Source organism: Xiphophorus maculatus, chromosome 14 (assembly GCF_002775205.1).
Source record: "Xiphophorus maculatus strain JP 163 A chromosome 14, X_maculatus-5.0-male, whole genome shotgun sequence".
In the NCBI taxonomy this organism is placed as follows: Eukaryota; Metazoa; Chordata; class Actinopteri; order Cyprinodontiformes; family Poeciliidae; genus Xiphophorus; species Xiphophorus maculatus.
Window position 1 is genome coordinate 24,790,601 of NC_036456.1, and position 24,271 is coordinate 24,814,871.

The window sequence follows — 24,271 nt, forward strand, 5'->3', positions numbered from 1 at the left end:
ATGTCAGAAAAACTGACTCAAACTCCCTCCATGAGACATAGCATCAACGTTGCCTAAAATGTAATTAATGTAAATTATTTTAGACAAGCAAAGAGTTACGCTCACTGGCCACTTTATTAGGTACACAGGGTGGACTGATTATTACCAGAAATAGTAAATCAGACAGACAGCCACGTCTCAGGTTTATAGAAAATGATTCAAAAAAACAGAAAATCCACAGTGAGCAGCAGCTGTGAGGTTTAAGGTGAAAGAAAAGGCAACTGTGGTGCAAATATTCACACATTCAGATGGTTTGGTCAGAACTTGGAATAAATATAATAAAAGTGGATCAGCAGCAATACGATGATGTTGTTCTGGTAACATAGATTAAATCTCTAAGCCATGAAGAATTAATGCTTTTCTAAAGTTAGATACAAATCGCGTTACTGAGGTGTGTCTAACAAAGTGGCCATGGAGTGTAATAGTACAATTTAAAATAAATTATTTTTACCACAAGGATGCTAAAAAAAATTCAGATGAGCTACTTGTGATTTACATTCTGGTTGAGCTTTTAAAGGGGCAGTATCATGTAAAAATCTACGTTTTTGTGCTTTACTTCATGTTATATTATTCCCTCATCAGATTCTTTCAAGCATGTTTGAGAAATCCTTTAATCTCCATGGCAACCATTCAGCGCCTGAAGGGACCGAAAGCATGTCGCCTCTTTTCCCCACTCAGCAGCTCCCCCACTAAGCTCCTCCAGACTAGCCAGCAGAAATTAGCAAACACCTGGTGGAACTGCACATGTGCTGAGAGTTTCAGTGAAATGCTGGTGAAAACGATGCTAAAGGGTTAATGGAGGAGCCATGTTGTGACAACTTCCTGAAAGAAAGAGCAGGAGTCTATTAAACACACAGAGGCCCAATTTCAAAGCGTAAATTTGCAAAGTAATTTTTGTTTTTTACGTCATACTTGACATAAGTAGAATTTTTACAACAGAAGGTAACATAGGTACTTGATACAAAATACGTGATACTGCCCCTTTAAGAAGAAAGAAAACAAGATTTATTGCTTTAAACAAACATTGATGTCTGTTTGTCTGATAGTGAGGAAGGTGATCCAAACAGCTGGGAGTTTTTTTGCCCCAGCATGTCTAGCTTTTCTCTTTTTCTGTGGACATCCTCCCATCATGCCACGCTTCCCGGGTGTTCTTCAGGGCCTTGGTCCGTTTGGGGTCCACCACCACGTAGTCCACCCGCCTGCGGTCGCCGCGCGCTCGTTCATCACCTGCTGCAGCGTGATCACTGCTGCTGGGCCCACCTTCTGCTGTGGAGCGTTTCTAAAGACACAGAGAAGATTCATGACATGGAGTTTTAATTTATCTCTCTAATGAGTTAAGCTTAATGCACTGGTGTCCAAACTCTTTGCAACATGAGCCACAACTGTGAAGTTAAAAATAGAGTTGTATCTCTTTTGTTGTGAAAAATGCAAAAATAATTACAGTGTAAATGCAAACAAAATACATAATATATAACAAAATGAATTAGCCTGGTTTCTATGCAGAAAGTATCTGTTTAGATGTATTCTAGACTACAAAAACATTAGCTGAGCCCCTCTTCTTAAAAAAAGTATTTATTCATTTGGCCTAATTTAATAAATGGAAGCATCAAATTCTTTTTTTTTTTAGTAAAAGTTTCTTAATGTTAGTGGTGCTATCAAGTTAAAATGAAGGCAATTATTCTGTAATTAAAGGATAAATAGTTTGTGTGTGTAAATTTTCTATTATAAGATTATTTTGAATTTTTCTACATCCTTTTTTAAATCAGTGAAATCTGTGTGATTCTTGAACTGTCAACAAGGGCCACACAGAATCATACCACGGGCTGTAAATGGCCCCCGGGCCACACTTTTGACACCCTTGTTGAACTTTAAAAACACAGTTGGTTCTTTGACGCCCCCTAGTGGACAAACTCCAAGCAGGTAAAGTAAATCACTTAGATTTGAGTTATCCAGTTACTTTTTTAAAGTAATAAGTACGCAAAATTTTATTTTTAGCTAATTTTTCTTATTTTGGTGAAATAATATATATATATATATATATATATATATATATATATATATATATATTTTACCTGTCTTGTTGGTGTCGATCGTCCTGTGTGGAGGTCCAGGTCCAGATACTCCACCTGTTTTTCAGCTCGTTGTACCAACGGGCTGCTGACTCCACCCTCAGAGCCGCGGTGCAGCATCTTCCTCAGCGACTGCAAACGAAAACATTCAGATTTTAACAAAATACCAGACATAAAAATAAGCATTTGGTGATCAAAGGTGATAAAATGTATTTCACCTGCTCCCCAGCACTTTGACTGAGGCTGGAGGTCACCATGGTTACGTAGCTGTCGTCAGGGTCATCAGAATCAGAAGATGGGGATGAGCTTTGGGCCGAGCTCGGCCAGAATGACCCACGAATGGACGGACTGAGACACAAAAAACACAATTAATTTATAAAATAATTGATAATTTTCTAAGGATTCTTTCAAAAACAGTTTTTACTTTTTTGACACTTCATTGCTTTTATTTTTTTACCCCACCAAACTTACTTTACTTCTCTGAAGATGTCTATATTCAACCACATTCATTCACAGCAGATATGACGTATTGTAATACTAATTTACGGCCACAAGGTGGAAGCAGAGAGCAACGCAGCTGCAGCTCTTCACCGTCTTTCAGAGAGCGCTTCACATTTATGGCTAAATATATTTATTTCTTCCTGCTTCAGCAAAAATGTTGACGCCAACTCACCCTCGAGTGAAGGTCCGAGTGACAGGTGAGCGAACAGGAGGCGGGACTTCCTGCCAGTCCTGAGACACCGGAGTTATGTCCAGAGGAGCTGGTTTTACTGAAATATACACGAAGAACATTCAAAACAGGGCAATGTTAATAAGTGTAGTTTTGTTTGGATGTGACCCAGTAAAATGTAATGATAAATAATTATGCAAATTAATTTACCATAGATATCAATCATTTTCGCACCCAAAAATATTTTCTAAATCTTATGAAGGCAGCATCATGTCAGCAGGGGGCAGCACTACAACATACTCTACACTACAAATAGTGAAAATAACTGAGTCCTGTCCTTTCTCTGGAATCTTGTTTTAAGAGCATAAAACTGCAAACTCCCAAATATAAGTCAGCATCTTTAGTGTTTGCAGGACCAACACAAACATTAATTATTAATGTTTCCATGTCCTGCAGCTTTTAGGTTTCCTGATGTTCGTTTGCATGTGCGCTGCTGCCAGAACCTTTTTCTGCAGACTTGTCAGGTAAACTGGGTCCAGGTTAATAATTAAAATCAAAAGAGGCAAGTTGGGAACAGGAGTCATGAAATGACAGAGTTACACAAGACGGAGGAAAGGAACTATGAACTCCTTCTAACTGTTTCGAAATGACTCAGTAAGTCGATTATAGACTAAAGCTGCAAACAAAACTTAAGAGGTAATAATGTTTTCTAATACATCGATAATACAAAAGATCTTCACTAGCATTAGATGTATTTAATCGATACATCTGAATGTGTGTCATACTCAACACTCTGAAGCCAGATAGTTTTGCAGGACTGAAGTTTGTACCTTTTGTTTTATGTGTGGCCTCTGCAGGGATCTGGCTGCTGTTCTTCTCCGCAGACTGACTGCCACAAACTCCTGCAGAGGCATCATTTTAGGTAGAAAACAACTTTATGATCTTAGACTTTAACAAATCAGTTGTTTTATGCAATCAGAACGACGAGGCAATGTTAATTATATATCATCTTTCAGAAGATAATTGTTAAAGTGCTTTTAGATGACATCAAAAAGACAAAGAAAATTCCAAACAGGAAAAACAATATTTCTTGAAATAAAGAACTGGGATGGATTGCCTTTCATCTAACCATTTAGGTTTTAAATGTTAAAACAAAAACCTTTAAAAACACCAAAACGAGAAAAGACTGAACTCTGCGTTCCAGGGAGGCCTTGAGGCATTTAAAGCGAAGATGCAGCAGACCAGCTCACCAACCTGTTTTCTTATTTTTGCTCTGGTAATAAATGTAAAGTCATTTTATCTCAAATCACAGAATTAGAAACATGTAAAGTAAAATATCTTTTTTAAGAAGCATCAGTTTGTGGACGAACAAAAAAAAAAACCCAGTAGTGGTTTTAACTAAGGACGATTGTTGTTTTAAGTATCATTTTCTGTATCATAACCTCATCATATCAGAAGTCTCAGTGCATCATGACAATAATAACCCAACAATAACCCCGACCAGCTGCCACTGACCTTTCCGCTGAGGTTTCAGGTTGCGGTGGATCGGAGGAGGAACGACTTCAGCTTCACCTACGCTGGTGTTGTGCATTGTATTCCTCCGCAGGGGCGGGGTGGAGGGAATGACTGGAGTCATTGTGGAATTACGAAAACCCATGTGGGCCGGCGGAGGCACTTGCCTCCCCAGCAATGCCAGGTCACCTGTAGCAGCAATGGGATAAGCAGGTAGGGAGGAGGTCAGTGGAGTCATTGGGACGTAGTTGCCATCTTGGAGCTCAGCAGTAAAGTCTGATGGACCCCCTGGATTAGCCCTGGATTAAAAACAACAACGTTAGATTAGAATTTAAAAAATACAAAGTTTCTGCAAATGTTTTAAAGTATAAAATCTTTAACCAGCAACTAGATCCTATAGCTGAGCCCTAATTCCATCAGTCCTTTCAAAACTAAATCCAACCTTCTTTTAGCTTTTTAGTTAATTTTGGCTTTTACATGTTTTTGTTCCACACTGTGTGGATTGTATTACTGTAGATTAACATGCTATAAGTCAAGCAAGTGAATCTACAGTAACATGTAGATTAACATGTTACTGTAGATTATTTGTGTAGCACATTTTAGCAGCGAGGCAGTTCAGAGTGCTTCTTAAAAACACACACACACACACACACACACGCACGCACGCACGCACGCACGCACGCACGCACGCACGCACGCACGCACGCACGCACGCACGCACACACACACACACACACACACACACACACACACACACACACACACAAAGATAAAAATTAAAGCTAGTGCTAATAGATGCTATTATTATTTTTGCTCCTTTTAGCTTTTTAGCTAATTTTGGTTTTTGCATGAGTTTTTTATTGTATGTTACTGTAGGTCCCAACCTAGAGGCTACTGTTGGTATTTCAACTAGGTTTAACAATTAAGCTCATTTTAGCTCAGAAGCTGTTCTGACCTTACAGTTTAGCTTTGTAAACAGAGTTCTGCACAAATTTTTAATAGCCTTTGTGTTGGATTTTTGCATTGACTGAATGTTTTCCCTCCTCTTCTACAGATTTTCTACTTGTGTTTTGCAGGCTTTTGCTTAGTTCTGCTGCTTCTTTTCCATTTCTTAAATTTCTGCGAGTCTCAAACGTTTCTGCAATATTCAGCTAACAGCATCCACCCCGCATCTTCACAGGAGATGCATTTTGTTCTGGTTATAAGTCATATTACATCCTTCTGCTTTAATTAAACCGTTAAATGTTCAACAATAAGTCATTTCCTAAAATTAGCTTCATTTGAAAGAAGAGCTTTGATATAAACTGGTGTAAAAACGTTTTTCAAAACCTGACCAACACGACAAAGTGTTTTAATGCTGACTCACCTCGGTGCAACCGGTGGCTCATTGGTGGAGGCGCTCATGGGAACATAACTTTCATCCAGATCGTCATCTTCAGAACAAAGGCTTCCCAGAGGTACCATGCCTTTATTAAACTGGGAGGAAGAAAGAACAGGAGGGAACATGACTTAAAGATGAGCAACAAAATAAACGATTGCGTCATTTAAAGTGGTAACTCACAAAGTAGGTGTTGAAGCTCTCGCTGAACTCAAACATGGTGGCTCTGTCAGACTGAGGCCGAGGAATGAAGACAGATTCGCTCCCTGAAACCCAGATATTAAAAAACTTGCATCTTAAAATGTGAGTTCATCAACATCCTCCTTGTGTCGACATAGATTCCTCCAAAATTAAGTGAAATAAGCCAAATTCAAAAGATAAAAACCTGTTGTTTAGGTATTATTTGGATCTCTGCACACATGTCTAAAGCGAAAACCGAGCCTGATGAGATGTGGATGTAGACGAGGCTGCCACAAACCAAACTGTGTCATATTTTATGTTGACAGCTGTAAACATCCTCCTCATTTCAATGTTCATGCTGCTTCTTTATAACGGAAGAGTTACTGCAAAAGTAATTAACAGGAGGTGAAATAATTTCTACACAATAATATCTTTGTTTTGTTGCGGGGTAAAGTTCTCATCTTCTTAATAACTGCAGTTCTGGTGAAATTACTCTGAACACAAGCAGGAGTTGTTCCACTAAGCATGAAATCCGTAACCCTGCCATCTGAGAACAATAAAGCTTCTTAAAAGTAGTTCTCTGATCTCCTGTGAGCTCCAGAGGTCACGACAAATCTTACTCCCGCAGTGAGCAAAAAAATGCAGCCATTTTTAGATAAACCATTTTAATTGTAAAATATTTAGCACCATGGAGAGTCGTTTCAGACAACAACACTTTTCAACTGTTTTTATCCAATTTAATGTTAATTTAAGGTCAGGTCTCCTACTTTGTGGAAAGCTTTCTCCTAAAAATTACATTTGTTCACTTTCTACTTTTAAATCATTAGTTAAAGTTTACTTTAATAATAGCACCTTTAATTTTTGAATCTTTCATTTTAATTTTTGTCTCACATTTTAATTGTTTTGGTATAAATTTTTAATTTCTTGTGTCATTTTGTTTTAATTATTTCTGTTTATATATTTTGTAACATTTGCTTACAGAGTGCTACACACATAAAGTATTATCACCGATGTATTAATATAATTATGAACTAATGTACCTCTCAGAGCTGCAGGCATTTGGTTTTGCTGTTTGCTGAAGTTGCTTGGCAACGAGCTGTTTTACTGGAGTTGCTGGGTGTTATGGTGCGTTCACACCAAATGTACTACGGACGTCAAAAACGCGTCCAACGCTTCAGGTTTGATGTGTGTGCACTTTGAGGGCAGACGGCTGACATTTTGCTCACAGTCAGATGCATCAGACACGTGAAAATCGCTCTAGCCATTGTTTTCCTATTTGTCGGACATGTTGGACGCTCCTGACGGTTCAAATCACGGCGCGCCACGACGGGCCTTTGACGCGCCTCCACATACTTTGAACGTAAATCAGACACGCCGGACGTTTGAAACACGTTGGGTGTGAACGCACCATTAGGCAATGCCAGCTGATGTGTGGTGTTGCATTCTGAAGGTTTTTAAAACACCTCATTTTCCAGATAACAAAAAACTTTAACTTATTGCCAAAAACTGACTGGGTCTTTTTTTAAGTCCTTTGGCTGTTTTTAGAAGAAAAAGAGTCCCAACTGGAAGAACAAAAATGTGAATTTTGTATAACAGGTCCTGCTGTGGCTACTCTTGCAAAAATGCCAGAGAAGTTTTTTTAGGAGGTTTTCGACTCAGTTTTCTGGTTTCAAAAAGTGTTTTCTTTACTTATAAAAATAGCAGAAATATTCTCTTATTTGACTTCATACAAAATATTTAAATATAAAAGTTAATTTTGTGGTAGAAAAACTGTTTCACTCCTTCACCAAACCATCAGATCAACCACAGCAGCTTGTTAATCACAGCAGGAGGCTGACTGACCGGGAAGAGAATTTAAGCAAACAATAAATAAATAAACAACAATAGATCTACCATTCGCATAATCTTGGATCTGTAACATTAATAGTTTAGCAAAAAATAAATTAATTCTTGATAGGCTCCAACACGTCCCTTTAATGCATAGCAGGAAGTCATGGTTGTTTGAAGCAATCACATAGGTTTGTTTTGAAGGTTTTGCTTTGTTTTAGCTTTGTGCTACACCGCCCCCTACTGGTTTGGCATGTTTAAAACAACTCAGGGGTGGATTCAAGTGGATGAAACCTTTTCTGAAACCAATGTGTACAATATTATTTGTTATAATTGATGTCACAGAGATATTCTTCAGTAATGATGTCGTTACCTTTTGTCAGCGCTCCTCTGTTGATGCCTTCGTCTCTCCTCTCTGGTTCAGAGTTGGCTCTTGGTGGTGCACCAGGCCCTGTGTCAACAGCGGCGATCTCTCCATGCAGTGTGACGGTGGGGGGCTTGGGCGGCCGAGGAGGAGGAGGCGGGATGGCGGCGTGGAGCTCGGCCTGAGTTAGCGAGTCCACGCTGGGCGTAGAAGAGGGCCGGTGTGGGGGAGGCGGCTGAGGGGTGGATGCTGGACGGGGGACCTGGTAGCCACTCGTGGTGCTTGAAGGATGAGCGTTGGGGCGGTTGTCATCGCTGAGTGTTATGGCAGCTGGACGCAGGTGGAAATCTAAGGAGTGCTTCCTGGGATGAGGGGAGGGGTGGCCGTGAGACCGGGCGGCTCGTTTCTGGAAGTCGGAAGTCATGGTGGCGTCCAGGGACTGGCTGAGGGGGCTCGCCATGGCGACCACTGTCCAAGGAGCCGACCTGAACCCGGTCGAGGATGGAGGTGGAAGGCTGGTTGGAGGAAGAGAAGAAGAGGAAGAGCAGGAAGAGGAGGAGGAGTAGGTGGCCAAGGGAGGAGGGTCGAGGTTACCACTGTAGTCCGTCTCAAGAGAGGTGGATGAACCCAAAGCAGGCCTGAAGATAAAGGTACAAACTAGTGTTACATTACACCTGGTGCAAACTTTAAACCCAATAACTTGTGGCTGCAGCTTTTTTCTCTGACTGTTCCAGTCCAGTGAGACAAATGAATCCAGAAGGAACAGAAATCTTTTCATCAGCGAAGGCGAACTCTCCCTGCAGTGTTTTTATGCTGAACTGTAGCGTGACGGTGGGAGAAGTCAGCCGTGGTAGAAACCTGTGGGTGTGATCCAGGTTGAACTCCAAATCCCTCGCTCTTACATGCAACAAGTCTAAACCTGAGTCTCTCGTTGGTCTTTTGTTCTCTAGATGGTTTTATTCAGGATAAATCTTTTAGAAGTTGTTCAAACATAGATGAGTCTCAGAAATAAACAGTTTCTTCAGTAAAACTCATGGCGACTTATTTGCTAATCCTTTTGTTTAATCACCGTTTCCTTTGCTCTACCGGCGAAATTCAGAATCATAAGATTGAAACCAGTTTTAGTTAGATGCATATCTTGGTAAAGATCCCAACCTCCCACATTTGAATGATTATCAGAGCTTAATTTACTAATTTAATACAAGTTTGGACCAAAATCCGAGGTTGGAGGTTTTTTTTATTTAGTTTTATTGGTTGTTTACCTGGTGTGACTCTGGCAGTTTGATAGCCACAGGTAGTCATCCTCTGCACTGCTATCGTGCTCCAGATGACGCACATTCACAGGGTCGTATGGGGGTGGGATGGACCCCGTTACCATGGTGATAGTAGGCGTGCCTCTGGTTGCAGTCACGGAGGTGGAGGCAGAGTTGGACCTTAATTGTCTTTCTGCAGCTAACGGGAGGAAAAAAGCCGTGTTATGTCTGCACAAATCAAAAATATACAACGCAGAAATTATGCAACCAAAACATTGTTGCTACTTTTCCAAACCACATTTTTAAACTAACTCCGTTGTACTGAGCTGTCGGTTCAAAAAGACGTGTTTCCTTTGAGTACACAGCTGACGACTCATCATCACCTCCCATAAAACATGACATCTACATTTAACGACATCTTTATTTGGTAATATTTAATTGCTGGTCATTAGTGAAGTGTCTAGTTGTGGCGAAGATGCGTCAGGATTTGGAGTTTCCTTCCTCAGGATGGAGGTTAGGAGTAAAAGCAATAGATGGAAAAACTCCTTTGTACCCACAGAAACCAGATCCCTCAATTTGTGAGTTACAACTCTGTCTTTTATATTTATGGTGCTTGCGTGCTTTGTCTGTTTCCAACATTGTCTGTGCACTTTTATGTCATTTCGTATGTTTGAAATGCCTGGTTGGGAAATAAATTTCCCCTTTGGGGATAATAAAGGAACCGAACTCAAATGAACCGAACAGAATGAGGCAGAAAGAGAATTTAAGAGACTCCAAACATGGCAGAGCTGTTGGTGAGCTTTTCAGAAACCATTGATATACAGAATCTCTTGGGTCAACAGAGAATAAACTGAAAAGGGAAGATTGTCCAGTGAGCAGCTGATGTGTGAATGAAACTGTCTTTTTGATACCAGAGGGAAAATCAAGACTGACAATGACTGAGGCTTCAGATTTTTTCAAAGATTATCGTTCCGTATTTTGATAAGAAGCTTCTTCTACTCCAAATAAACAGATCTCATGGAAGAGTAGCTGACAAACGTGCAGCAGCTGTGTGACGGTACCATGTCTCCAAAAAACAATCCTCCAATCGGTGGATTTTCCACAAATAATTTGGAGCAAGAAAAATCTGCGAATGCATGAATTTGTGAATATTGATTTGCTAAGTATGTGAGTGCTCACTGTGCAAATCCAGTTTAACAACAAAGAGAAAATTATAATATGATTTAGTCAATCACTAGTCTGAAAGTAAACACAGTTAGTGCATAGAAAGAAGCTGGTGAACTATTGAGATCTCGTCTGAGTCACTGGCACACAACCCAGCAGACCTTTCATCCATATTTTTCTCTGCATGTTCTCCCTTTTTCTCCTCCTACCAGTTTTCACACTGACTCAATCGCTGCCCACACAGACAAACTAAAAGCAAGCAAAACACAGCAAAAGGGACATTTTGGGTTTGGCTTATCTCATGCTTTGTGTCGTACCGTCATCGGTAGGGTTGAAGCCACACAGGAGGCAGATGGACGTGACCCAGCGGTTCATGTCCTCCTCAGACTCGGCCACCAGGTACCAGGTCCTCTCCTCGGTTCTCAGGTCGAAGACAAAGCTGCTCTCCAGCTCCTTCTTAGTGAAGGAGAGGCCGGCGTCGACCTGGAGGAAAGAAAGAGTGGGAAATGAGGAGAGTCAGGTTTCTGTACGTCTGTTAAAGCGTTTATCTAAGCTTCTCCTGACAGACAATCAGAAATATACTACTGCAAACATCTGGTTTTTAAAAAAAATAGATTTCCTTCAAGCAGAGACTTTTGGGTAATGAATAACTCTTCAAGTTTTCATAACGTCTGTCAATTTTTTCCCTTGTACTTTGGCTGCTTTTTGTTTTAGTCAGCAGATTTTATTATTTTTGTCTATTTGGTTTACTTTAAAGAGACTCCTAAACTAAATGAAATTAATCTCTGTAGTAGCTGGTTACAATTGCATCTTCGAGAAGTTGGTAAAAAATCAATTTAAAATGGGATCTCTGATCCTGAATGAAACGATTACATCACTATTTTAATCATATTTTGGTGTTTTTACCTGCTCACACAGATTCAAGTTGATGGTCCCAATTGGCCGCCGGGAATGCTGGTTCTTGTAGTACTGCAGAACGTCTGGTTCTCCACTCAGCCGACCACTACGCAGGACGAACCACCGCCTTTTCCATGCCTGGTGAAATTCAGTCATTGCAGAGATATTGAAGTTTTTGTCAACAACATTAAAATAAAATCTGCTCTTCTGCCTGTTGGCTTCTACACCAGGAGTCAACAATCTGCAGCTTCAAGTGGCTTTTTGGAGCCTCCATAATGTCTCTTAATAAGTTTGGCTAAAAAGAATCAATTTGTTTTAATACCAGATGCAGAAGGGTTAGCAGTTTTCCAATTTTCTATTGAATGCATTCGTTTAATTTCCACAACAGAATGAGTGTGATTTAAGCTTTTTGTACTTTTTTAATGTATGTGACTAGTTTTTTATTTTAAATTTTTTTAAATGGTGTTGAAGAGAACCTGTGCAGTACAAATTTCACTGCCTATTTTTGTCTGAGCACATGACAGTAAAGTTATTTCATTATTTCCATTTCACTCAGAGCACCAGTAACATTTTAGACCCATCTTTCTTTTGATTAGGTTGAAAACTATGCAAGTTTGTTTTTAAATCATTTTCCACAAACACCAGCAACTCATAGTAGAAAATATAGCTATCCTCTTTTTGCAAAAGATTAGTTTTTTCTGAACTGTAAAGGTAAACACGAGAGACCAGCTGACCAAATGTGCTGGAGCTCTGCTTGGTTTGCTAGGTAACGTGCTGGGCTCAGCTGCGGTTGCTAAGTAACAGGCTGGGCTCAGCTGCGGTTGCTAATTCAGGGGTAATAATCTGATTTGTGACTTAGCAATCCGGAGGTTTTTGAAATGTCTGATTTATGAGACACCAAAATCAGTAACTTATTCCTAAAAACTAGTTGGGTGGATTTTTTTTTGAAGCAGTAGAGACCCAAATGAAAGTACAAAAACAAGCAAAAAGTCAATTTAATAATTCCCGTTTAACACCCTGGCTTTTCCTTTTAGAGTGGCAGAACCTCTGTTCTGTTTTGTTGGGTTCAGTTCGGTGCCATGCTCACACCGGGTCTGTTGTTTAAGTTTTTCCCTTTTACAAATAATTCATCACCATCCCACACTTCAGCAGCCGTCTGCAGCGGCTCTGCCAGCACTTTCCCGACAGTTTTTTCTTTTTTTCAAAACGCCAGGTAACATTTGCTGCTTTAAACTACTTTTACGCAGGTGAAACTAAACAATTACTCTTTGAATTATAAAAGTTACAGATCGCTGCTCTAGACTTTTGGACTTCATAAACAAAGTGGCTGCTGGTTGTAAGATCAGATTATGAATGTTTTTCATTTTCACTCCTACACACATGAGTATTTTGACTGAAGCCGGGTGCTGTCCTCATGCCCAAGGTCTAATGCTTCTAACTAAACGTAAAAACTAAACTAAACATAGCACACACACAGTGAGCTGTTCAATGTAACGCTGCTCTCTGGATGCTGTCATCACACAACAGGCATTGTGGGTACAGACCATCTTCCTCCATGAGAGAGCCACAGAATGACACCTCATATTTTAGACATGACTCACAAACTGTGTGTGTGTGTGTGTGTAGGTAGAGTGTGACCATGATTATTTAAAGGTGTGAAGCAGAGCAAGGAGAAACATTTTAAAGTGAATTTGCAGCTTATATTCAGAGGAAAAGGATTAGTTTTTAAAAGCTTCGGTTTATTTGTGCTAATGTTCAGCTTCTCTGTGTGGAAATGAACTTCAACTCGTCCAAAAACAGAAATCCCTTCTTATCCCTGCTGACCAGCGTTTCAAAACAAAACCAACAGGATTCCACAAAAACTCATATGGTTTTTGTTCATATGGTCAAAGTTTGTGCCAATGAAGCTCTGAGGCACATTCCCCTTTCTTTCTCTCCAAACACAGACAGGAAGAAGCTGAACAGGAAATGCTGGTAAGAGATGGCAGTGGAAGTGCCTGTTTGTTCTCAGGCTGTTTGATAATCGTTTGTCTTCAAGCTGCTGGTCCAATGAAAGCAGCAGGGCGGCTGCTGCTTGCATGAAAAATATTTTCCTGCACCTTCTAACTTGAGAAACTTTTGAGTCGTTTGTATTTTGATCCGGGTTCATTTTAACAGTTGAATTATTTTACACTTTGGTTGAGGTGTGAAAACTCCTCCAAACAAACCAATCTTTGAAACCAGTGATGTCATCTTTCAGCACTGTAGCTCAGTTTACTTATTTGCTCAAGTTTCACTGTGAATTATTTATCTTACATTTATAAAATGTCAGTTTGAAATGATAACGGCTTGTATTTTGTTGTTGGAATAATCAGCATATTGTTTTCATTGAGGTTAATTAAAAGTTATTAGTTTTTGCACTAAGGATTGGATGTCCAGGAAAAAGTTTAAACCATAAAAATGATCTATATTAGTAATTCAATGTTACGTTTTAAACTAGTTGAGCTATTTTCATTTAGGGAAGAATTTTCTTTTTTATCGTCTGTGCTAGATTTTGTGAAAGTAGTTTTTAAAAGCCAGTTTTCTTTTTCATTTTCTGAGTAAGACAGAATATTTCACCTGGAGCCGCCAGCAATAAATAGACTTGGAGTTAATAAGTACTAAAATAAGATTGTTTCTCTAATAGATCTCATCTGAAATGACCTTATTACTGATTTAAAAAAAAAAAAAAACAGTAATAAGTGTCCTCAGGTTTGAGGATTTTCCAACTAATTAACCCACTCAGACAGAAAGCGCCTCACTCTGTAAATAAAAACAGTCTGCTCAGTCGGGAAATGACAAAACATAAAACTCACCAACGTTTCAGACATAAAAAAACACTTTTTTGAGTAATGTAAATGTTTTAGATCCTGTAAATGTCTTTTTTTTTTAAAAGAGGACAGCGACAGCAACTATTTAGATAAAGTCAGGAAATAATCAGAAGGTGTGGTCTTTGGTTTCACCTACTGGAGACAATGCATCCGTGTGATCAAACATTTCACTCCCTCATTTTTTTTCACCTCAACTAAACCCGCAGGATGGCCTGCTGGCTCAATCTCCTACGCTACTGCAACAACACATTTTGGTATCATTGTCCCAACTTTGACCTATGACCCTAAAATTCACAACTTTTGAGATGAGAGGTGCAATTGTCTCCAAGAAACGGTACAGGAAGTCCTGTTTTTGTTGTCTGGGGTTTGTCAAAAAGTCTCAGCCTGTAATAGTTTGTCAGTTAAACAAAATAAATCAAATAGCAAGCAGCTAATTAATACATCTAGTCTCTGCTAAAACGAAGAAGCAGCAAAGTGTTTTGTTTTATCTCACCTTTCCGGCTTTCATTTCGAGAGGAAGATTTGAAAGTAATAATGATAAGCTCTCTTCCTGTGACAGTCTCCTCAAGCTCCCTAATGTCTCCTCCTTTGACCTTTGAACTCAGGAAGAGGCACAATGGCTCTAAAATAACACTTCCTCCTTCCTGCCGCTGAACTAAAATTAACACAGCATCTTAATTTGAACATTCCCCCCCCCCCATCTATTTACTCTTGACGCTGAAACAATTAAAAAATGTCACGTCTAATTTATTGCAGTTTCCCAAACAGAAGACAGGTGACCATGCACTGCTTAATGTGCAAGTAGTGGAAAAACAAGTTGCTATTACAGGATAACTGTTAATATGTGATCGCCATCTACCCTGCACATTCATGGCAGGCTCTGTCGTGGTGAGCAGCGCCTACACGAGCATTATTGACATGCTAAGAAACCTCCTCCTTGTTCTGATTGGTTGTTTCTGACAGATTTCTGCAGATAGCATGTGGATAACTTGATTTTTTACCCAGATTATGTTTTCCTGTCAGGACATAACAAATAATTACTGCAGCTTTAAGAGTTTCAAACATAAACATCTACAAACATTAATAGATGTTTCTTGTTTTATTGTGGCTCCCCTCTGTGGAAAATATGATGTCCAGCAGAGCAGGACCATGCTGTCCAGATCAGGATGACCCATGCTGAAAATCCAAGCCAAGAACGACGACAGCGTTCTGGTGTTTGGATACGATCAGCCCATCTCAGTTTGCTTTAGAAAGCTCTGAGTGGCTCCAGCACTAAGAGAGGAGGAGATGCATCTAAAAACACTGCATGAGGTAGAAAAAGGCCTCATGCAATGTATGAAATGCATAACATTTGCAGATTTTTCCCGCTTCTAAGGCCCTCAGGGGCGTGTCTGCAGCATATTTGCGAGTGTAGTTGAAGTTACAAAATCTACCTCGTCCTGCTTGGTGGTTCTGTGTTTCCAAATCTCTGGGAGAGGCCTCTTTTTCCCCCAAACAGGCCCAGCTGAGAGCGATTAGTTTATTACATAACACACGAGCACAACACACTGAGGTTTCCACAAAGGGAACTTTAACCATATTCTTAACATGAACACACGGCTGCTGCTGCCATCAGACTGCAGATCTTTGATCATGTGTTGACAACAGAAACACAGCTGGATGGAGTGTGTTTATCCACACACTGCGCTGACGATACCATCATGTAAATGTCTGCTTTTCCTTTTTCTTCCTTGTTTTCCCTTATAAACTCAATCAGCTACAAATATAATTGAGATAGAATCAAATCTTCTTGATAATTTATTATTTTTTCCTTTTATGGGTTGTTTTTAAAAGTGCAATAATCCCAAATTCTCAACTTGAAAAGCTGCATTTCTATATTTTACGTTATTTTCTCCATTCTCATATCAAGTCCAAATATACTTTTTTTTTTTACATGTCATTATTCCTGCCAGACTTCCCTTCCACACATACTTTCTAAGGAAGGAAGGCAAACGACAATAGAAGAGGAAGAGAAAGTCCAGTGAACGAGTGAAAGAGAAAGAATTGGAGGGTTGTGATAAGAAAACAGCAGTTTGTCTGGAAATATGGAGATTATGAGAAAACATGAGAAAAAGGAGAAAGGAGATTAGCTTCACTCACTGGTGAGGCATGTCAGAAATGCGGGGTGTGTGTGAAGCTGCTTTACTGGAAAGTGAGTCCATCTGTTGTCCGACAAAAAACAGCATGTGGTAATAAAAATGTCGCTTTTTTTTAAACAGCCTGTGTGTCTTTTTTATGTGTTAGAGGAGAAAACAGGAAAAATCCAAACAGATCCAAGGTTTTAGTTTTAAACCCAACTTGTATTTAAAAAATGCTCTCTGCCTGTGTGTGTAAAAAGTCTTAGATCAGCTTTTAACAAAACTTTATTGATGATCCACAGACCAAAGTAAAGTTTAATCATAGTAAAACGTCGCTGCAGCTGACAGCTGCGCTCAATGTTTAACTGCTTTACAACTGGGACTCGAGGAAATGACTCCTTGTGTCAACAGTGATGACACACACACACACACACACACACACACAGAAAACTTCAGAGTTTAATTTAGAAAAGTCTCAGGAGAGAATCCCTGAGACATGATGTGCGGTTGCTATGTTTTTATAGGAAATGTTACTCACATAACGTCGCAGTTTTTTCTCCGGAGGGGATTTTCGCAGCCAGCCTTCACACACCACGTCTCCTGCTCCGCTCATCCTCAACTGGGTCAGGTGTCAAATTAAAATATCCAACCTGTCAACCAGGCACTCAGGGACTGAAGAGGAGTCAACGCAGATCGATTTGAGGAGAAGTGGTCAGTCAAACTCCCATCAGGATGTTAAGTTTGCAATCCAATTTCAGAGCAGAAGAGTTTTCCAAAATGCCAGGAATTTAAATGAGCTTACGTCTACACGTTGTTTTCCTTCCTCCTGTGATCCAGATGAATCTATCGCATCTCATCCCCACATGGCCGAGCCGCTCCGAGTCTCTCCAAGTCAGCGAGTCACGCCTCCTCCTCGGTGGGTTTCCACTTCCCAGCAGAGCCACGCCCTCCTCTCCCTGCTGCTGCGATAACCGAACACAATGCCTCAGCTCGGACATTCCTTCGCTCCTTTTCTCTCCTCCCTGGGTTTTCCACTCCTCCTCTTCCTCACTCCTCCCATGCTGCTCCACAGCTAAACAGGAAACTCCCCCTGTGGGTCTGAATGTTGGGAGGAAGGAGTTTCCTCGTGTTAAAACTCACATGGATTATAAATAAATTACATAGCCTTTAGGGCTGCAAAATGATCATAAAATGCATAAATAAAACCCCAAACATACAGCAGGAATTCCCGAAGGAAATATTAAGACAATATATTTTAATTTATTTATCTTAGTCAACATTTATATGTGTTATTTTTTAAAGTAGGAATTATAACAAACGTTATAAAAATTTTTTTTCTTACCTACATGCGATATTAAATACAAATATTTTGAAAAAAGGAATACAACTTAATCAGCATAATGTAAAAAAAAGAACTATTTTCCCAATTTCATTAACTCCACATTTTTCAATTCCCTCTTTTTCCAACCTATAAATAATTTCCCTCTGATTTTTGGTACTGGTTTGTGAATATTGAATTAAACGATATTCATTGATGCCTTTTCTTATTTTTAAGTATTTTTGACATCTGATTTCTTCTTTTGACCTTTTTCTTCCATCAAGTCTCAGTTCTTAAACATACTTATTGTCCTGTTATATCCACCTTTTTGTACCACATGCTTTGTTTTGCTCGCTTTGTTACTAGCTACTTTACTGAGCACTGGAATTATTATAGAAGAATACAAACTTTAATTCAAACACAACATAATCTATAGCACCACCCAGTGGCAGAATGTGTGAACAGGATGAAAAATAAAAGTCTTAATTCCTTAATTCCCCCCCACACACACACATCTTCTTTTCTTCCAGGAAAAGTAGACAACTTCTTCTTTTTTGTCTTCTTTTTCCTAGAAAAAGAAGAAAAGATGTCATACTTCTTTTCCTCTGAAGTATGACATCTTTGGAATATTTATTATGAAATTAAGTAGCATTCAGGAGTGAAATTACAACATATTGCAAAAATAAAAATAATTACAGTAAACCTAAATGAAGTGATGAAAAACGTTTTCAAAATCTTTGTACATTATTTTTGTAATTAAGTGGTAAAATAAGGAGAAAAGTTTTTTTTTTTTAATTCTGTTTATTACAGTGCAATAATTTATGTAATTACTATAGAAAAGGTTGGTGGTCTGCAAAAACACATCAGTGTAATTTTTTTAAGGAAGTCAAATCTAAGGCCACTCTAGACCATTGTGTCCCTACTGGGAGTTCTGGTAGAAACTTGGTTTTGATTCTGAATGATGCATCAGGAGGAAGTGAAATGTGTTTTATATTAAAATGTACTTTCAGGATTATTCTGCCCTGCAGCCTGATTTTAACCCTCCTTTTACTTCAGAGAAGACGAAAGCGAAGTTAAAAGAAAAACATCCAGTTTGACGAAGCAGATTACACAATAACGAGTTTATATGTTTCCTTCTTACACAACGTTTGCATTAGTTTCTTTCTGAGGAACTGAATCAGGATCATGTGTTTCTTCAAGTAAATGTAGGATGTTTTAAAGAACAGAGCGCTTTCTGCATCTGGACAGTGAAAGATTAAGACGAACTAAAAAAAAAACTGAACTGTAAAGTTTATGTTTTCTGATCGCAACTATGTAAATTAATGATTAATGTGATGAAGGTAAAAATAAACAAAAACACCTTTGTGCTTGTGGTATTCTTACTGCCTGGATATCGAATAATAAAATTGCAATAATTTGCCTGCAGAAATGAACCGTAAAAACATGAAAGTAAAACCTCAAATTCACCGTATGCAAAGAAAGAGTTGGCAGAAACATTCAGAGTGACGCAGCCATGTTTAACATTCGAGTCAGACGTCAGTCGACAACCTGGCTCTGATTCCTGGTAAGACAAAGTTTGGGGATTACAAGGTGGGTCTCCTTTCATGCTCATGTTTGTATTTGTCAGCATTTTTAAGCACTACAAAGAAAACAATGTAATTTTTAGATTTTAATTAGTGAAAAGGTTCATATAAACCTCTTTCTTAAAGAGTGATGTGTTTTTACATGAATTAATGCTTATTACCAGCATCACAAAATTATATATTAGAAAGCATTTCATCCGCTTTTATCCTTGATACAACTGTAAACGTTTATGATCTTTGGTTTTAGACATGGATTTCAGCTATTTGCAACTTTAATTTGTTTTAGTGAAGTGTTTATGTGCATTGTTAAAATGTCATATTTGGAAATTAATGATGAATTCAGTCTCATAAAAACTTATTTTAAAGAAAATGCAAGATTTTATCCAGAATACTGAACTTTATTTGGGTGTTTTAGGGACATAAAACAGTTTGAATACAGGTTGATTTTTTTTTTTCTCAGATGGTCACCAACTCTTCGTCCTCCAACGCCTCCTTCGGTCCGTCACCCCCATCCGCAGCAGACTTTTCCTTCAGCATATACTCTTACTGCCTCATGACGACGCCCAGCTCCTTCATCTTCATCGCCATCGACATCAACATCATCATCCTCATGCTGCCCCTGTCGGTCTTCATCCTTCATCATGGTGTCCAGCAGTGGCTGCAGAGACGCTCCACCTCCTCCGCAGCAGCAATCAGTCACTCTGACTGCTTCACCTACCACATGGTCGCCATGGAGATACTCGGCGTCTTCGGCTACATCCTCAACTTAGCTGGCATCTGCAAAGGCGATTTCTATATAATACGTACGGGAGGTCATTGCACGTCTCTCACTTGGTTTGGGCAGATGTTCTTTCACGTCCTGACGTGTCTGGAGCGCCACCTGGCTGTTGTTCACCCCATCGCCTATTTAAGACTGAAAAACGAGCGCGGGATCAGGATCAGGAACGTCAGCATCGGCTGTGTCTGGGTGCTCAGCATTGTGGGAGTGACTGTGCAGATGTACGCTGACTCATTCTCAGTCGTAGATTTGTGTCTTGTGGTTCTGTCTCTGATCATCACCTCTTACTTCAGCGTTTCTGTCCTTCTGGTTCTGATTCGCCCAGCACCGGGAGAACCAGGTGAGGGCAAAGAGAGGGTTGGCCAACTGAAACGCAGGGCGTTCTGCACAATCGTGGCCATACTGTCTGTTCTGGTCATAAGGTTTGCTTGTAATATGGTTTGGGAAGTCGCTTTTATGTTCGGAAAAAGAAGTGGTTGTGTTTTAATAGCCATGTGTGACTGGGGTAACGTTCCTGGCAGTCTGGTTTTACCGCTTCTGTTTCTGCACAGAGCAGGAAAATTTACTGGGTGTGTATTTCAGTCAAGAAGATAGAAATCTTTACAGAGTGACAGAACTACAACGGCATATTGGGGCAGAGTGGAAAAAAGCTGTATGTTTGCGGGAATAAAAAATCTGATTTTTTTTAGATTAATCTCATAAATTTTCTAGAGAAACAAGGAAATGTCTGAGTTTGAAAAGCCAGAAATGTTCATCATTTGAAATTCAAAGTTTTTTGCAGATCCCACACATTCATGACACAAACTAACTGTTACTTTCAGTCGCTATAGAGAGCTTATTGCAGAAATCAGATGCAGCAGAGACAATTCATTCCTCCAGTCTTTCTATGTGATGAACTCAAAGAACAGCTGATGGCCAGTGTAGTCAGGATAGACTATAATTCCTTCATCCCTATGTTTATGTCATTTCCTTCAATGTTTATATATTTATACTTCGTTGTCAGCACTATAAAACTAAAGAGAAGTTCCTTGCTTATGGACACAATCAACCAATAAAACAGATTCAGATCTACATGGAAACATTTTGTTTTTATTTATGTAACCCTTATAAATATTCTTACTTTTTTCTTTAATTTTCAGCGTTTTGGCTCAAACTATTGATCCCATTCGTTGCAGTTTTGCGTCAATACATAATGCAAATTAAAATACAACTTAAGTGGAATTTGCCTGTCGAAACGAAGCATCTAACAATCATAAGTGGAGTGTTTGCTTACCAGTATGCAAAAAGTCACACAGAATTTCCTCCAGCTGCCGTACAAACGCTGCCCTGACGTTTGAAAGCTCTTTGTATTGGATCAGATATCAGCTGAAGGCAATTTGTGGCTCTGCAAGGAGAAGAAGACAAGAGGAGAATTAACCCGATTCGGGCTACCAGATCGCCGGCGATCTGAGATGCATACATATTTTTCAAATGCCGGTAGAATTCGAACCACGTAAGGTAGAGCAATTTTTTTTTTTGCATATTAAACTGTAAGAATTGCGCTTCCTTTTCCGACCCTAAACATCCCCCCCGAGTTGCTGTGCGCGCGCAGACGAGTTCACAGATTTATAGTAAAAAGGATGGGTCCACAAACATGATGTGGCATCCATCCCTCTATTTGTAGATCAGCTCGGGTCTGGCCAATCACTTCCTGTGTTGTTCTGACGTTGACAGAATGAAATACTACGAGATTTCATGAAATGTCACATGACTTCAGGTGAGATTTCATGAAAGTCATTTCCGTTTCCTGCACGTGCTATTTGGCTCTGCTCTTGCAAATGTCTGTCATGTGGACAGACATTTTCTCATGTGAATACACAAAGACTGACACACTTTCATTTAAATGTTTGTATTTTATTGTTGATGTACAATGTGCAATGTATCTTCTGCACTTCTTTTTTCTGATTGCACTGATAAAAGCATTTTTTTTATTTTCCCTCGTTTTATTGTTTTTAGAAAATTGGCTGTAACTTTGAAACGAAGCTTTGAAAAAACTCCAAATAAATTGTGTTTGGTTTAGAAGGCTTGTGTGCAACTTTTTTGTATTGGGAACTTTGGTAAATAAAGTTAGGAAACTCTTCATATTTACAAAAATATGTCAAAAAAATTATAAACGGATGGAGTTCTTGTTATTGTTTTGCAAATTTTCTATTTTTAATCAGTTATTATTGATAAATGGCATACAAACTTGGAAAGGAGGACTTATAAGGATTTTATAGATGTAAAGAACATTGGAGTGCTCCTAATAATGACTCTGCAGCATCCAAAAATGTAAAAAGATGCTCATGCGGACTTTTATAATGGTAGTCCTAGAAGGGTTAACAAGGTGGGTGTTGTGGACTTTTATTAAGACATATTTTGGTTTTGTGTGTTATTTTCAATTAAATTTAAACTAGTTACACATTCTTATGCAACTCCTAACATTTAAAATGTCTAAAAAATATACTGCTGGTACAAATCAGTTCTTTAGTTTGGATTAGTAATTCAAAGGCTGTGATAATATTCCTAAAAATCGCAAAGCTTCATTTATTTGGTATGTGAAGGTTCAAATTAAATATTTAATGGTTCCTGCTTTGTTTCAATTGTAGATTTATATTCAAATTCTAAAAAAACAAATTCACTGTTTAAAGTAAGGGTGGGCGTTTATCATATCATTTATCCTTAGTGTGACAATTTATTTCATTATGACAAAATGTATTTATTATCACATTTCAATTAATGATGTTAGAAAACCCCAAAGAATTACAATAAATTGTTCACTTTACTGTTTTTCCAATTGTTTATTCAATAACAGGATTAATTAATATCAATACATTTTAAAATATGATTAAAGACAGGTTAGGGATAAAAATAACTTTTTTAATGTAACTGATGTCCTGAAGAATCCTGTTTGTAATTTCTGCTTTTCGAATGCAGTATTTGTGCTGGTGGGGAAGTGATTGCGTTGCCATGTAGTTGCATACATCATTTCTTCTATCATCATTTATACTGTGATCACAGTACAATAAAATCTGGTGGCTTATTACAAATAAATCAAAGTGAAATGTTTATTGTAGTCTTAATAACTAGAACACAGTTTTCTTAACTCTGGTCCTCAGGATTTACTGTCGTTCATATTTCAGACGAGTGTCTGATGCATCACACCTGAATCAAATTATTGTGTTACCTAATCAGGCGGCTGTGTTGCATCAGCCTGATAATCAGACATTTATCTAAGTCATGCTATGATCAGTTATTTTCTGTTTTGTATTCTTATTTTCGTTATTTATTCATTCTCTGTCCCTTCTGTTAGCTCAGTTATTTCTTATTTTTGAGTATTGGATTTGTTTTGTTAGATTTCGTTCTGATTAGGATTCCTTCTGGTTCCACTTTCGACATTTAGCTTCCCAGTTGTTCCCCTTCCCAGCTGCAATCAGTTACCTGGATGCAGGAAAACACCTAAAACAAACAGGACAGAAGATCCTGAAGATCAACATCTGGGCTGGATAACTTTCCAACATTTTATAAACATCATAGCACTTGTTTGATTTGTTTTAATATAAACCTTATTACAGTATTGAACTGGGTTGTATTGAAGTGAACTGAGTGAGGCTGCATTTTAAAGGGGACTTACTAATGCAAAATTCATATTTTGCACTTATTTGCATTTCTGTTTGAGTCTCAACTGATTCTACCTTCCTTTAAAAAAAAAAAAAATCACCCAGCTGTTTTTGGCAACACGTTCATGTTTTTTGGTGTCTGGAAAATGAGCCGTTTCAAAAACCTTCTGAAAAAAACATCACAGGTACCCTGTTACGTAGCAACTCCAGCAGCATTACTTAGCAACCCAATCCATCACATTTGGTCAGCTGGTCTTACTGTGTGTGCTGTACAATGGCTGCTGGAAAAAAGAAGTGTTTTGTTGTTGACTTACCAACGGGAATCGCTTGCTGTATTCTTGTTAGTTGTGCAGGAGGCTCCACTTCTGTTTTTCAAAGATATGCAGTTGTATAACTGAGAATCAGTTTGCAGCCATTTTCCTGTACAAGTTGTAAACGTTGAGTTGGGGGGTTGGCTTAGCTTAGCTTATTTGGATTTAAAGTGATGAGACCCTAAAACAGCTCAAAATAGGCTGAACTGAGCAGACTAAAATCTTATCTATGAATGATATGGTGCAAAAACTATAATGATTTGTAGCCGCTATATAATTTGTATAGGCCATAGACCTATCCTAACCAGATTGCTTTTAAATTGT

The 24,271-nt window shown here is 38.8% G+C and overlaps 1 protein-coding gene across 3 annotated transcripts; it reads right to left on the reverse strand.

The window, feature by feature from the left end:
* Window positions 1–870: 870 nt before the first annotated feature.
* LOC102218636 (GRB2-associated-binding protein 1-like) lies at window positions 871–17,394 on the reverse strand. 3 transcript variants are annotated; one of them, XM_023346565.1, is made up of 14 exons: window positions 17,122–17,392; window positions 16,858–16,991; window positions 11,363–11,491; window positions 10,774–10,939; window positions 9,302–9,491; window positions 8,049–8,677; window positions 5,852–5,934; window positions 5,657–5,766; window positions 4,294–4,589; window positions 3,609–3,680; window positions 2,782–2,878; window positions 2,327–2,456; window positions 2,112–2,240; window positions 871–1,318 (listed from the first exon to the last, which is right to left on the reverse strand). In XM_023346565.1, exons 2-14 carry the CDS (start codon window positions 16,930–16,932, stop codon window positions 1,133–1,135), a joined length of 2,292 nt encoding a protein of 763 aa, XP_023202333.1. In that variant the 5' UTR covers window positions 16,933–16,991; window positions 17,122–17,392; the 3' UTR covers window positions 871–1,132. The 3 variants fall into 3 exon arrangements, with proteins under 3 accessions (XP_023202333.1, XP_014328143.1, XP_023202334.1); XM_014472657.2 differs by having other exon boundaries at window positions 16,858–17,392; XM_023346566.1 differs by lacking the exon at window positions 3,609–3,680 and having other exon boundaries at window positions 16,858–17,394.
* Window positions 17,395–24,271: the final 6,877 nt, after the last annotated feature.

Coding starts and splice junctions, on each gene's coding strand:
- LOC102218636 (XM_023346565.1), bottom strand. CDS start 16,932: ATGAGCGGAGCAGGAGACGTGGTGTGTGAAGGCTGGCTGCGAAAATCC. Junction 3,681..4,293: donor CCTGAAACCTCAGCGGAAAG/GTCAGTGGCAGC, acceptor ATGCCTCTGCAG/GAGTTTGTGGCAGTCAGTCT. Junction 2,241..2,326: donor GTCAAAGTGCTGGGGAGCAG/GTGAAATACATT, acceptor TTTCGTTTGCAG/TCGCTGAGGAAGATGCTGCA.